The sequence below is a fragment of the Tinamus guttatus genome, unplaced genomic scaffold (genome assembly GCF_059628265.1).
Source record: "Tinamus guttatus ecotype Peru unplaced genomic scaffold, ASM5962826v1 Tinamus_guttatus_pri_ptg000083l, whole genome shotgun sequence".
In the NCBI taxonomy this organism is placed as follows: Eukaryota; Metazoa; Chordata; class Aves; order Tinamiformes; family Tinamidae; genus Tinamus; species Tinamus guttatus.
The window spans coordinates 3,063,710-3,077,994 of NW_028288617.1; the positions used below are offsets into that span (position 1 = coordinate 3,063,710).

The 14,285-nt window shown below is 39.9% G+C and overlaps 1 protein-coding gene across 2 annotated transcripts in view; it reads right to left on the reverse strand.

Moving 5' to 3' along the window:
* Positions 1 to 14,285, reverse strand: part of WWC3 (WWC family member 3) — an 87,781-nt gene that overhangs the window by 16,885 nt on the left and 56,611 nt on the right. For both annotated transcript variants that reach the window (XM_088520228.1, XM_088520227.1), the window contains exons 9-11: positions 7,027 to 7,269; positions 3,948 to 4,037; positions 3,047 to 3,621 (exon numbers count right to left, since the gene is read on the reverse strand). In XM_088520228.1, coding sequence (XP_088376354.1) covers positions 3,047 to 3,621; positions 3,948 to 4,037; positions 7,027 to 7,269 — 908 coding nt within the window. The remainder of the gene's footprint in view (positions 1 to 3,046; positions 3,622 to 3,947; positions 4,038 to 7,026; positions 7,270 to 14,285) is intronic.

The following is a 14,285-nucleotide window of genomic DNA, read 5'->3' on the forward strand; positions in this document are numbered from 1 at the left end:
TAATATAGCAAAGCTGAAGCTTGCAGAAAAGTTTTTTCCAAGAATTTAACTGCAGCCATGAATATGTTGTTTAGTTGACATAGCAAAATAAGTAAAGCCATCATGACTAAACAGGTAGAGCATAATATCAAACAAAAATAGATATAGCAAGATCTACTTCTTTTTCACATGCAACTCAGAAAGAAAACACTACACACAGAAAAACACACTGAAAATTACAGGCAAAAACAGCACAATAAGTAATTTTAGGTTCACTTACAGTGAATTTTTCTGTAGTGCCGCATAAGAAACAAGACAAAATGAAGAGCATACAGTGATAAATCATCTTTTAAGACTATGTCAATATTTGTAAACAAGAGATTACTTTGACATTAGAGGAGACATAGCACTTGAAAAATTATTTTAGGATAGACAGGAAGAAACTGCAGATATTAAAGCCCAGTGTTTTATTAACATGTTTCCTCCCACTCCCAGCTTTATAAATACAGTGGCTTTAGTATCCCCATATCCCCAAAGGAGATACAGAGCAAGAAAATAGCAGGTTAACAACTAAAGAACAAAGCAGCAGTTTCTGAAGAACTCTTGGCACCAGGCTTGAACTCTGTTTCAATACATGGACATCACTGTATGCTAACTCTACCAGCTCCCTGAATATTCAAAAACCTATTGGTCTGACGGGAAAACCAGCAAAATATTTGTCCACGCTGACATATAGTTGCTTTCCAGCATTGCATTATGTTATCAGACCACTGGGTGGCAGCAACAAAACATATGGCATAGTGAAAACCAAACCCCCAACTATTTGGAGGTTCCCAAACTCTGATGTATGAATATAGATGGTACCTGCACAGTACATGAGGTATACGAGTTTGATGTCCTATCAAATATATACTTCTAGAAAATAGTAGAAATCAAAATAAAAAATTGGGAACCTCTAATTGCTACTTTGAAAAGCTCTGCATTAGAGTATGCAAACTCACCAGCCACATGAGTATCAAGCTCAAAGAAGGTCTAGCCAAACACTAAGCAAAGAGCAGAAAGGATGAACTACTTCCTAAGAAACTGTTCTCAAATTCAAATTAAAAAAAAACAAAATCAAATCAAATAAACAGCATGTCTACCCATTAGCCATACACTGTTTCTCAAAAAGCAATCTAAGGCACTATACCTTGTCCACAGAGAAAAGTTGCAACCATTGGACCACGGCGGTTAACAGCAGCAGCACAGGCAAGATCTGCCAGAGGTTTTCAGAGAAATGTGAAATGTGCAGATGTCTCAAAAAGGAGTACAAAAGGAAAGCCAAAGCAAGACCTTGACCCTCGTCCCCTGGCTCCCTAGGCACTCAGACATAATTTCTAGGAAAGGCATTCAGGCTATAAATGAACTGCTAGCATAGTTTCATTCACACCACAATGAGTGAAGACATGCTGTGGTCTGACCTGAGGTTTGAAGAAAGCCTCACGAAGCTTCTCCATGGCTCTAATTTAAGCACAAACTTACATGCTGGTCTCTGCAACTCTGTTTATTTTGGTCTGAATACTGCAGTATGGGCACTAGAAATGTTTACATACAGTAAATGTAAAATCTGCAGCAGTATTTTCTGGCAATGTTAGTTGCATTAAGAAAAGTAGGTAAGTTAATATCGCGAAACTATTTGAACAATATAGGCTTTTTATCATCTTTAATAAAATGCTGAAACCTCTTCCGTAGATACTGTCAATGATCCTTCCCATTGTCTGTTGTTGACAAACAAAATTTTAGAAGGATAGTAAGTTTTACGTTTATCTTTCATTATACCTAATGCCCTAAGTCTTCAATGCAATATTCCAAGAGAATGCATGGAAAATGCTGAGGACAAAAAGAGGGATGGGAATTACAGTCTTAAACAGGAAAATATTCCTCTATGGGACCTTCTCTACTAGGCACTCACCCTAGGAACATAAGCAAGCCAACACACAGAAAGCTGCCATAATGAAGGAATATTCCTCTCCGTTTGAACAGGTCCTCACTGAACTAAGCAGAAATAAGAAAGGAATCTCTCGCATGTGCCAGGGTCTTTTGTTTGTTGAAGGTTTCTGTTTCCTCTTTTGATCTCTCAAAGATTTCTCACACGCTAACATCTACAGTGTCTCGGAAGCCTAGCGATGCAGGCTCAAGTAAGTCCATCAAGTTCACAGAAACCTCCAGCAGTGAGTTCTGCTGTAGTAACCAAGAAAGCGGCTCCATGATCCCAGGCAAACAAAAAAATCACCACAGCGGATCCTCAAGTCCTCAGACACCACCAGCAGAAAACACATTTTTGCTGCTGTGGAACTGAACTCTGCGCATGGTGCACTAGGAATTCAACGCCTGGGCCACCCTAGTCATGCGATCTCTGCTGCTTTGCAAAACTCCCAAAATGGGCAGAGGATACCTGGGTATGCAGCATTTCAGTACGGAGAAAAGCAACCTTCTAGCACTGTCACCAGCAGCACCTCATGTCTTTTTTTCCTTTACTATCTTCTTTGCATTTGTGCTGTTTTAAATTATCAGAATGATGGTAATATGTTGGGGGCTCAGACTTCATTAATTTATGAAGATTTTTATTAATTTCTGAACAAAGAGCAAGATATTTATTCCTCGGCATGATACACTCCAAAAAAAGTTTGTGTTCCCTTGTCTTTTCTTCCATCAATTCACCAGAATTAAGTTTTTATTTTTCTTTCAAGAGGCAAACAGGAATGATATAAACCAGGGCACAACCTAAGGATTCTCCTGAGTATTTCTCTTTATTTTTACTAAAGAACTGGTATATTTTGAACTAAACGATGCAGTAATATTCTGTTAAAAAAGTATCTTATGGTCTATTTGCAAACATCATATTTATCAATTGCCCTAAATCAGACACTCAGAGGGTTTCCTGAACAGTTAACGGCTACCATGCAATTTTGAACTGAATAAACTAAAGCAAACCAAACTGAGAAGTAATCCTTCCTGTGCTAGTACGCTTAGCTCTGCACAGCATTCTCTATAGTAACGTGACAAAACAGTGCGTGAGGAAACTCACCTCCCCCAGTCTGCACGTTAGCCAGCTGTGGTCCCACTTCTCGCAGCCCTTCGTTGTCCCCAGGATAAGCGGACGGCTGAGATGAACTCGTTCCTTGCGCATCATCCTCGCCCAGCATTGCAGGCTGGGCCCTGAGCATTTCCAGGGCCCCCATGCTTGCCATCTCCTCAAAACCTTCGGACATTTGAGCCAGGGGGGAATCTCGGGACGCGGAGAGGAACGGGGTGTCCAGAGGCGAGCTCGGAGGAGACAGCGACGACAAGGAGGACCGCGACGACAAGGAGGCCAGGGACTGCGGCGTATCCAGGGACCTCCGCTGCTTGCTGAAATTCCCGTGGCCGATGGGGTCGGCGTACGGCACGTCCTTCGTGAGGGACTCGAACGGAATGATGTCAAAGCGCAAATGCTGCCCGTAGTCCGTGGCGCTGTCGGATTTGTCGTACTGCGGGAGGCCGTAGATATCCGTAAAGCTGACCGAGCTGAGAGAGCCTCTGCTGGAGGCCAGGGAGCCTCGACTGGAGGCCAGGGAGCCCCTGCTGCTGCCCGAGGACATTGTGAGGGTGCTGGCGGACAGGCTGCAGCACGCGGAGGAAGACAAGACCAAAAAACAAGCCCTTTCACACGTGAGCAGCAACGAATCCTGCTACAAAGAATCGTGCTCACAGGCTAAGTGAACACGCAAAATCCCCCTGAGTAATCCAGCCCAGAGAGTCGTCACTAATACCGCGGCATAAAATTCCATCCAAATTGCCACATTCGGTAGATCAAGCCATATAAATTTAGTAAATATTTAGATTACTCAGTAAACATACCTAAGAAATATTAAATGGTAAAATTATACTATTCATAATCTCTGCTGCAGTTATAAACCTTAAAAACCTTTTCTTTTCACGTAACTTACCTTTTTAACTGGGAGTGTAAATACGAGGTCAAACGTGTAGCTTCTTCTAGTTGCATAAGCAAACAATTTCTCTTTTCCTGTAACAGTATCCTATAATTAAATAGAAACATATTACTATTTTTCTCTATATTATAGTGGTGCCAAAGAAATGCTATGAGATTTCCAAGTACAGAGAAACGCCACCACCTTGCAGTTTTGAATTTAAAAAGTTTCACTGTTTAACAAGAAATTTAAATTTATGCCAATTTATTTGCAGTGATGGAGATCCCAGGGAAGACACAGAAACAAACACTCCAGCAGAATTCCCAGACAAGAAAAGAAGCTGAGCCACAACACAGAGAGTCTCCGACTTGGCAAGAAATTGCAGCAGTTGTCCAAGTTATTAGAACTCCAAAGTGAAAACATTAGACGCTACTTTTTTTTTCCCCTTGCAACAACACTAGCAAATGCCAATAAAATAGAGAAAACTACCATGAATTCAGTCACCTTGGCAGGAATAAATAATATTCCAAGTAACTATTATTCAAGCGAGTTTCAAAGATAAAAAGAAAATTTTCTGAGGACTTTGCTAAGCAATTGCCATAAAACTGAACAATAAACTGTGATAAATAAAATCTCTGTGACTTTTTTTTTCAATTCAAAGGAGTAACAAGCAGTTGAGATACTCACTACCACTCACTATCATTGCCACAGCACTAGTGGCATGTACCTACAATTCCGTCATTCTTAACTGCCTGTAAAATACCCTAACTACTATACTTTAAGGGTATTAAAATTTTGAATAATAGATTTTGTATACTGATATAGATTTTAGTCCCTTGACAAATCCAGAATTGAAAGTATTCCTGGTGTTTTTTCTTCCCAATCCATCACTGATCTTTGAAATAAAATCAGGGTGATAACCTGTTTTGTTAGTTTGTTATCTCTTTTTTTAAAATGCTATTTATATTGATGTTATGTCAACAGGAAAGTTACTGCTCTGGCCTCATATTTACTGGAATAATGAGACAGTTTGGGGAAGGCAGATGAAACAAATTTAAGATCAGTGCATGAAGCCTTCCTCCTCTGCAAAGACAAGTGCTAGAAGATGACACATTAACAGGTAAGACAGAAAATAACAAAAGAAAAATTTTAAAATGACAGTGTTAGCCATCCATGGACTGAACCAGGACTATGAAAAGTCCTTGTTTGCACTGTAAACCTAAATCTCTCCAGTGGCTTGGCCTCCAGCTCTACCAGTTCACGCGCTGGGAAGGGGCTGCAGCTCCCCCCCAGGTCGGGCCTCTGAGCCAGGAACCGGACAAATGGATGGAAGAAACTTAAAAACTTGCAGGGTAAGGAGCTCACATGAGTTCCTTAAAAAAAACACATGGGAACCCACATGTGCCCCAGCTCACCCATGGTGTGAGGGAGGCAGCTGCACTGCGGGGCAAGAGACACCTCCGTAGGGCTGCCGGCCAACCTCAAAAACACAAAATACTGTCACGTGTATTTTAAGTTATCCATAGCCTGCCCATGCCTCAGTGCCTTTAAAATAAGAGCTTAAGAGAAGGTGGAAACAGAAAGGCAGAACTGGGAATTGCTTCGGTCATGCCTGAGCCTATACAAATAAATATATAAACTGGGGGTACTGACACTGAAGTTTTTTTCTGATTTGTTATACAAAATTTGTGTGCCTTTAAATATTATTTTAACATCTACTCAACTTCTTGCTAGCACTTGAAATATCAGGTATCACACTGGAACGCTCGTTTCCACAGCATGAACTACGTGGAAAAACAGCTTGGTCTTCTTGCCAGTGTAGTATGAACTAGCTAAGGTGAGAGCCCAAAAACAACAAACAAAACTTACTACACTGCAGTGTAAACTGAACTCCTTTCTCTGTCAGTTTAAGCTGGAGAGCCAACTTGACAGTACTGCAAAAGTTGCAAATAACATTATATAAAACTTTGAACTGCTGGTTGGCTATGCATTTTCTACTTTTACTGCTTGAACTCACTGTCTAAAGTCAGTCTTTTCAAAAGAAATAAAGCTCTGCAAATTTGTATACAGAAAGCACTTTCAAACATTTTTGAAGAGTCTTTAATTAGGTTAACCTTTACAGAAAATTATATTAATGCTGATTAATGTAGTTTTCTTCAAGTGTCAAATCTGGTTTTCTTTTACCACTAGCTCATGCCTCAAACTGTTTCAACACACTGAAGAACTTCAGGGAAAACAAAGAAAACTCTTCCTGCCTAGAAGAGTTCAGTGGACAAAAGAACTGTCCAAATATTGAAACTGATTGATTTATTTCCTCCCTCCCACCCAGATTACATCTATAAATGTAAAACTGGTATTCCTCAATATAATACATATAAGAGAAGTTAGGATCCTAGATACTGGGATGCTAGAGCATGTACATTCATACTTCAACTGAAAGGAGTCCATAGTACAACAAAACCAAGTGTCTTTGTCCATTTGTTTGACTACAGGACAAATTGTGCAATTTTCAAAGAAACTTATGCCTATGTAAAAAAATGTTCATACTAGCAGCAGTTGATATTTACGTTTTCAAAATGACTGAGACAGAATGGCAGGGGTACTCACACTAGTGAGACCACAAATTAAAAGGAAAAATTGCATGCAGAAGGTGGTAAAAAATTAATTTTTAACTTTCTTGTAGCTATGGCAGAAACTAAAGAAAGGGAAGGATTTTTATTTTGGTGCTTCTGCAGATTTTACCATTATCCACGTACTATTTTCAGGCCGTTGCTTATCAGGCAACTCTCTGAGGTAACACTCGGAGTTTTTCCAAGCACCCCATGTGACTCTATTCTGATCTTTTCCTTCCATTCGTCTTTTCACATGAATGAAAGGAAAACTAACCAGTATCATTCTACCCCTCCTTCAGAAAACTTGAAGACAGACAGAACTAAATAATGGCAGAGTCAGGAGCAGACTCATCCATTTTTCAAAGCAAATTACTCTAGTAGCTTCTTCTGTTTCTTAAACACAGTGAAAATCCTTATTCTTCATTTTGAAACTACCCAGATGTATCTTATGGTAGATAAGAAAGTGATTTGTTAAATGCCCAAACCTTTCGGTGGCCCCATGAGCAGAGGTTGCTCTAGCCCGTTGAATTTCATCCTCCAAGCGCCTTTTTTCTTCCTCCAAACGTGCAATGTCTTCAGGAGATCGTCTCTGTTGACTGATGAGCTGCAGCTCCTGAAGAAGAGCCTCCTTCTCTTTGATGAGCTGAAGACGGTCCCTGTCCGCCTCAGCCATTCCTGGCCAGGACTCGTTGTCCAGCAAGGCCAGCTGCTGTTGTATATTGGAAACTCTTTTAAAAAAAACATAAATACGTTTCAAAAAGCAGGAGTGATTAAGAAGAAAACAAGTGAGACGGGAAAACACCACAGGTCAAGAATCTTTGACTGCTGATTTCAGTGCCTTCTAATCCAAATGCTGAATAAACACCGAGGGGAGGGCTTGAGTTTATTTTTTGTTGTTGTTTTTGGGGGGTTTTTTTTCCTTCATGTTTTCTGAGTGGACTTTTTTATTTATCTGTTTTCATATCTCAGTCATTCTGAAGTAAATCAATTCATATTTTAGGACTCTCTATCATGAGTTTGCTGTCTGTATAACTGATGAAACTGAACATCCTTTCATTCCGCATTCTTCCTCTATAGCATCTTCCTTCGACACTTAAGATGGGCTGGGGGAAATACAAGGGGAAGCTGGAGATACCAAGTCCCATAATGGCATGTCACATCTCTACATGCAAGTCAGAGGAAAGGTTCAAGAAGCTGAACATTTTAGGCAGTTCTGGCAAGACAGACACTGTTTGAGTATAAATAATAATTATAATAATAAAAAGCTACTGCTCTTAAAAAAAAAAGTATAGAACCAGTCATGAAAGTGGGATATGCATTTGTCCCTTAAGCAATCAGTTTTTCAAAATATTTGATAAAGAATGAAAACAGTAACAACAAACAAAACAGTACGAACACATGACAAGAAAGATTCATGGACAAAATATCAGTCTGATTACATCTCACAGCTTCCCAAGGAAAAGTAGACATGACCAAGATAGGCTTTGCCATTTCAAACAAAACCTCACACAATGTTTACTTCAGACTGACATCTGGAAAGTATTTGGCCAAAGTATTATCAGGGGAAGGGACTTAAGAGTATCAGTATAAGCCATTTTATAATGGCCACTTTAATTACAGTTTGTGTGCTCCTACATGAACAGGAATTTTACTGTGGGTTTTGTCATAGCAGGCTCTTTTCCCCCCTAGCGTTCTTTTACAGCAAGTAATGAATTGGGGTATTACGTTACATTTTAGTCTGATATAAGGTATTTTATCAGGTGGTTCAATACCATTTCCTCTCTTTGTATTACTAACCCGCTGCCTGTGAATAGCTAGCGACAGCACAATGGTGAATGGATACGTGCAGTTTACGCATTTCATGCCTCGGCTATTGTGCATGAATTCCAGATGCAGTTTCCTGACGGACATCTCGCCCAACGCTGGAGCCGCAGCGCCAGGAACCGCGCGCGGAGCCAGCAGCCCCACTCCTCCTGCTCACCCACACTGCTAAGTGGTTAAAGATTCAGTAAACACTTCTGAACGTATATACAGCTTGATTTTGAAGCATTCGGTGCCAAATGAAACAAATGGGAACTTGAGGCCTGCTCAGCAGAATTACTAACTTCAGACACAACTGAGTTATCCCAGGCGAGCGGGCGAGCGGTAATCAGCTGGGCACTGGCAAGTCACCTCAGTGACCACGGTTTGAAGCTCTTAGCTTGTGGGTGAGGGACTTTTGGTGTCAAGTCAGCTGAAGGAGTGACTCTCTCTTTCCGTTTAACACTCACAACTGTTTTCCTGGAAGTTTCCTAGAGCCAGGTATCGCTGTGGAGAAGGCATGTTGTCTCTTATAGCAACCCTTGTATCACTGAAGAGTCCACCGAAACAGGTAAGATCTGTTTAGATATTTACTCAGGATTCCCTTGATACTTCTCAACCTTTCAGCTAGCTTGCTGAAAGAAGCAAGGAAAAGCACTCGCACGACACCACGCAAGGCGGGAAGCTGCTGTGAGGAGTGCGTCAACAGGAGCAGGCCGGTTTTCCGCGCCCTCCATTTCCTGCACTTCCTCCAAGCGAGGCAAAGCCCTCCGACAAGTTTGCTGCGTGCCTTCCACCAAGGACTCCTCAGCAGGGCAAGGTAATCCAGAAAGCGACCAGTAATAAAATTATTTAAATTCATCTCCCTGCCTAGAAAAATAACCCTAAGGCTTCTACAGTCAGGAGCAAAACCAGAGGACAGGGGTCGTGTTCCGTTTTCCTATAAAAATGCAATAAAAAAACCCTTCCAAGCACATTCCATAATTGCAATTTGTCTTCTCCAAACAAAAGTCTTTTCTTATCAAACAGAATAAATGCATAAACTAACACTTACACTGGGCGTGTCTATGCCACATTTAATGCCTGTACTGCACCAGCCCTTCTTGCTGCTAGCCCATTTTTTGCTTTGTTTCAGCCTCAGAGCATTTATTCATCTATCTTAACCACAAACTTAAATAAATCAATGAATTGTCAGGGATATCATTTTAAATTGCAGAGGGAAGAATTAAGGTCCTTTTTAGAACCTTTGTTTTTCAAATACATTTTCCCCTTCCTGTTGGGTAGTTTTTGAGAAACTACTTTAAAGTGTAAACACTGTAAAAGCACGCTTTTATCTAACCCAATGTCAAATACTGAGGTCCCTACTGAAACAGCAATAAAACATTTTCCTGGGGAAAAAACAGTTAATTTCTCGAACCATCAACATTCCAGGCATTTTGCCCATTCCCATCCTTGCATAACAAGTGCTGAGGAACTTGCATTCCACACTCGAGTAGGTGGTATCAAATGACTGGTTTCCTAGGTAGACAGACCGACTTGCTGCTTATTTCAATATTTAAAAATTTCAAAAAGCGCTGAATGTAACAGCTCCTGTAAAGCACGGGAGCAGGAGCGGCGCAAATGGGATGTCAGAACTTTGACCTGGTCAAAAGTTTAATCTTAAATAAATACCCATTTGAAATGGCAAACTTGCTCTGAAGCGGCCATATTGAATATTGATATAATTATGCATTTTTCATGATATCATAGACATAGTATGAGGAGGTTGGAAAGCAGGACAACAAATAAATTACTGTACATCATCTGAACTACATAATAAAAAAACTGCAAAACAAACAAAGCACCCCACATTTTCAGAATTCCTAGCATGCCTGAATCGTTATATTCCCACACAAGGGTGCCCTAGACAAAATGGTGCAACCCAGGTTGTCATCAGAAATACCTGGGAAAATTAAAGGATTTTGTTAGCAGCCAGAGGCTCTTTTCAAGAGTGCTATTTGAACTCGACACTCAATGAAATTATGCTACCCAACCCAAGAACATTTCAGTGTATAAGTAGTTATTTATTAAAACACAGCATGGGAAATGAGAATAAAGTTGAATTTTTTTTTTCTTGTGGAATGGATCACCTGATATATTTGTATTACAGATTAGCCCCATGTTTAAACAATTATTCCAGTTACAAACACAACAAGCATTGTGGGAAATAAATACTCTGAAGGAATCAAAAGAGGGAAAAATTAAGGGAACCAGGAATCCAGCATTTCCTAACTTGTGCATGCTGGTCTTTCTAAGATAAACACACTCTTCTAACATACTTTCTTTGACATTCCCAAGCTGATTTTAAAGAACAACAAAAATAAAACCTACATTTTACTGCACAGGCTTGTGGGTGACACACTGGACCACTCCTCTGCTGAGGCCTTTGTTACCTGACGGATAGGAACATCGGTTGGGACAAAAAAGGGCCATGGTGATTTGGAGAAACGTGGTTAAGATCACACAATGTCCGGAAGAGATCACTGACAGAAATCAGTCCAGCTCACCTTTTCTTTTCTTGCATTTTTTTTCCTACTCCCTTTCTGGAAAGGGCTTATTACCAGACAAACCCATCTCTCTGCCACTTCAGATAACAGGGAATTCACATGCAATACCCGGAAAAGGTGAGTAGGGGACTGAGGACACAATGCAGGCTATAAGAACTGGGTAATTTCTGGTATTTGTGGTCCCTCTAGAGAGTGGATTATAGTTTACATCAAAAGAGAGGAAAGCTAGGGAATGGGGAAGAAAGAAATGGAAAGAACAAGAAGTTGGGGAACGGAGCCAAATGCTCACAAAATTTCTCCACTGTGTCTGCTTTGGCTGTTCCTGCAAGTATATGCCACTGTGGCTTTGGCAGACATCGCAAGAATGTGCTTTAGAATATCCAGCCTTTCTGGAAGCCTGCTTCAGTAACAAGGAGGTCTTAAATTGGCTTAAGACACTCATGAAACCTTTAGAGTCTATTGGCATTTCTCACGTAAAATTAGGTATTCACCTTCAAAGGAAAATTGCAAAGCCTGTTAAAAACAGTGAAGGAGAGTAACGAGTATTTCCTCAGTTCACAAGTAAATTCTCATAATAAAAATTTTAAAGACAGCTTAAGTCTGCGGCTCAGTTCTCTTTACACTCTAAACAGAAAAGCAGTTTTATGTTTAAAAAAATGACACTGGGAGATCTAGGCTTAGCTGACATGCCTAACCCTGGTATTTATGTGGTATCAGGCAAATTGGTTCATCCCTAAATCAAATTTACAGATTAGTTAAGTAGAATCAAGCACACAAATCCCCTGAATTTCACTAGAAATGAGAAGATTACTTGCCTACACAAGATGAATTTTGACAGTAAAATGCTTGACTATACTATCGGTAATGAAATGTTCCTACCTTTATCAAAAATATGTTTTGTCAGTACAAGCAGATAGCCCACTGATACACTTTTGCCTTTGCTAGTGCTCTTGCAGGCACAACTGAAAATTGATTTGAATAATTGTTTTTCATCAATTGATTTCATTTATTGGATAGGAGGCACTGCAGCAATAACATTTCAAGACAACCTGCCAATATACTTTATGTAGTCGCTCAACTGCACTGCACAATTTGGATTTCTCTGGAGAGAAAAAAAAAAAAAAAGGAAAAAAAGGCTTTGAATTTACTTTCTATGAAACAGTCTTTTGAGAACAAGAGTGCTCGAGGGGGACATCTTCCCGTGTGCAAATGTGTTCATAAGAGGTGGTCTAACTGAAATAGCAACCGAAACCAAAACCGGTGTTTTTCCAGGCAGCTCGGGGTTGTCTGTTCAAAAAAACCTGTCCTCCCTCTCTCTTGTTCCTCTGGAGGCCACACTGACAGATCTGAGAGAAAAGACTTCACGGAAATAAAGTACAGTATGTTTTAAAATAATGGAAGAAAAAGAGAAGCGTCAAGAGCAGAAGGAAACTGATTTATCCTCTCTCCAGCATGATGGGTGAATTAACAAGTACAATTTAGATGCCTTCTCCCAGCATTACTGGACTGGACACAGGATAAAAGACGCCTTCCCCAGCGTTTTAAAGATGTCGGATCCCCTGGCTCACAACATCTGAAGATCCTCATGGGAAAAATTAAAATGCAAATTATCCGACTTCCTTCCAGTGGGAAACTAAAGAGAAAAAAATAATAAAAAAAGGCTCTGTGAATCTGTGAATGTCTCAATTTATGCAAAGGCCAAACCACTCCGTACCATCAGGGAGAGATTTTGAGGAAGGAATTAAAATCAGATTATCTCCTAAAAAGGAGGAGGGAGATTCTAAAAGAATTAGCCAACTTGCTGCAGTCACTGGGTCTCAGCTCTCCAATTCTTCAAGACAGTTCTTTTGCATAACCCAACACCGTATTTTCCTTTTAAAACACCACATACATATGCATTTTGTTTTTTAAAGAATTCTTTGCTACATATGGTAAAAATTCTACTCCTATCTAAAGCTGTATTATCTTCTGGATAGATTCACAGCGTCTGGTTAAAATGCAACCTACTGCATTTCAGCTTGGGTATTTTTTCCTTGTTTTCCTTTAAGGAAAGAGACATACACTCCTCCTTTAAGTCTTCCATTAAAAATGTGTTTCTTTTTGAAGTAAACAAGACATTTTGCCTACTGATGCTGTCCTTATTCACTATATATTTCCACATTCCATTTGACAAGCAAATGGTTGTAATATAGTGTTTTGCAGTTGTGATATACTGTAGCATTTTAATTTTCTACTCTGTAGATTTTAATCCATCGCAGCACATTCCGTCACCCACACTGTGCACTAACAGTAGATATTTCACCAGCCAAGGGGAGAACAGACACAAAGATATTTAGTAGAGACAAAAGCTCTACAGAAATGCCAGCAAGCTAAGGGGAAGGAATGCATGATAAATGAAGAATGCAACCACAGAGATAACTGGTGGGGCAATGAGCTTTGTGCAGTTCCACTCAAAAGCTGAAAGCCGATTACATTCGTGCAACATACTGGGCAAAACAGGGCGACTATTTTAAAGCAACTCGCTTGCTTTTGCTAAGTAACAGACCATTTTTGCTATCTCCGGATAGAAAAAAACATCTTTAGTGCAATTTCTATTCTCTAGTTGGAAGGTTAGTTAGTTACCCTCGTTTTCTCCCCTCAGTTAACATCAAAACCCAGCTCACTTCTGATGCTCAGAAATGCTGCATTCCGTGCATACGCAAATGTTCAGCATTTCCAGCTGGGAAATGCTTCTGCTATTTAAAACAAGCAAAACAAAACAAAACCTTATCTTCTCCCTGTACCAATCCACAAAAGAAGAACTGGTTTTGAAAAAGGCACAGAAAATATGTATCAGAAAAACTTAACTAAAACATATAATACGATCTTTACAGCACCAGAAGTTCTGCTAAGTTAAAGAGGATACAATTTAATTCTGTATTTCCTACTTAATTAACTGTCATATATACCTAAGTTATCACTGGACTATAAAGTGCTAAGGGTTATGCATGTGATCAAACAACCTCTTAATGGATTTCTAGTTTGCCTTTTCTCCCCCCCAGCTATTTACCTTTTACTAAGTAAACAGAGGCAGGTATCTATCCCATGCATCATTTTCAGTCCAACACAGACTTTCATTCCTGCTACAAATCCTGGAGAAGTTTAGCTGCCTAGCTATAATATGCTTGCACCAAGTATTTTTTAAGCCTGTATTGTATCCAAACGAACGTAAATTTTCCGGGAATGACAAAAAGATGACTGCCCTACAAAACTTCCAATCCTTGTCAAGACATATGACAGCATTATGGATTCCGTCAAAGAAAAAGTCACCAAAAGCACTTGGCTTTCTTCAACCCTAAGAGATGTCAAAAAAAAAAAAAAAAACAACAACAACAACAAAAGAAACTGAAAAGAAGAAA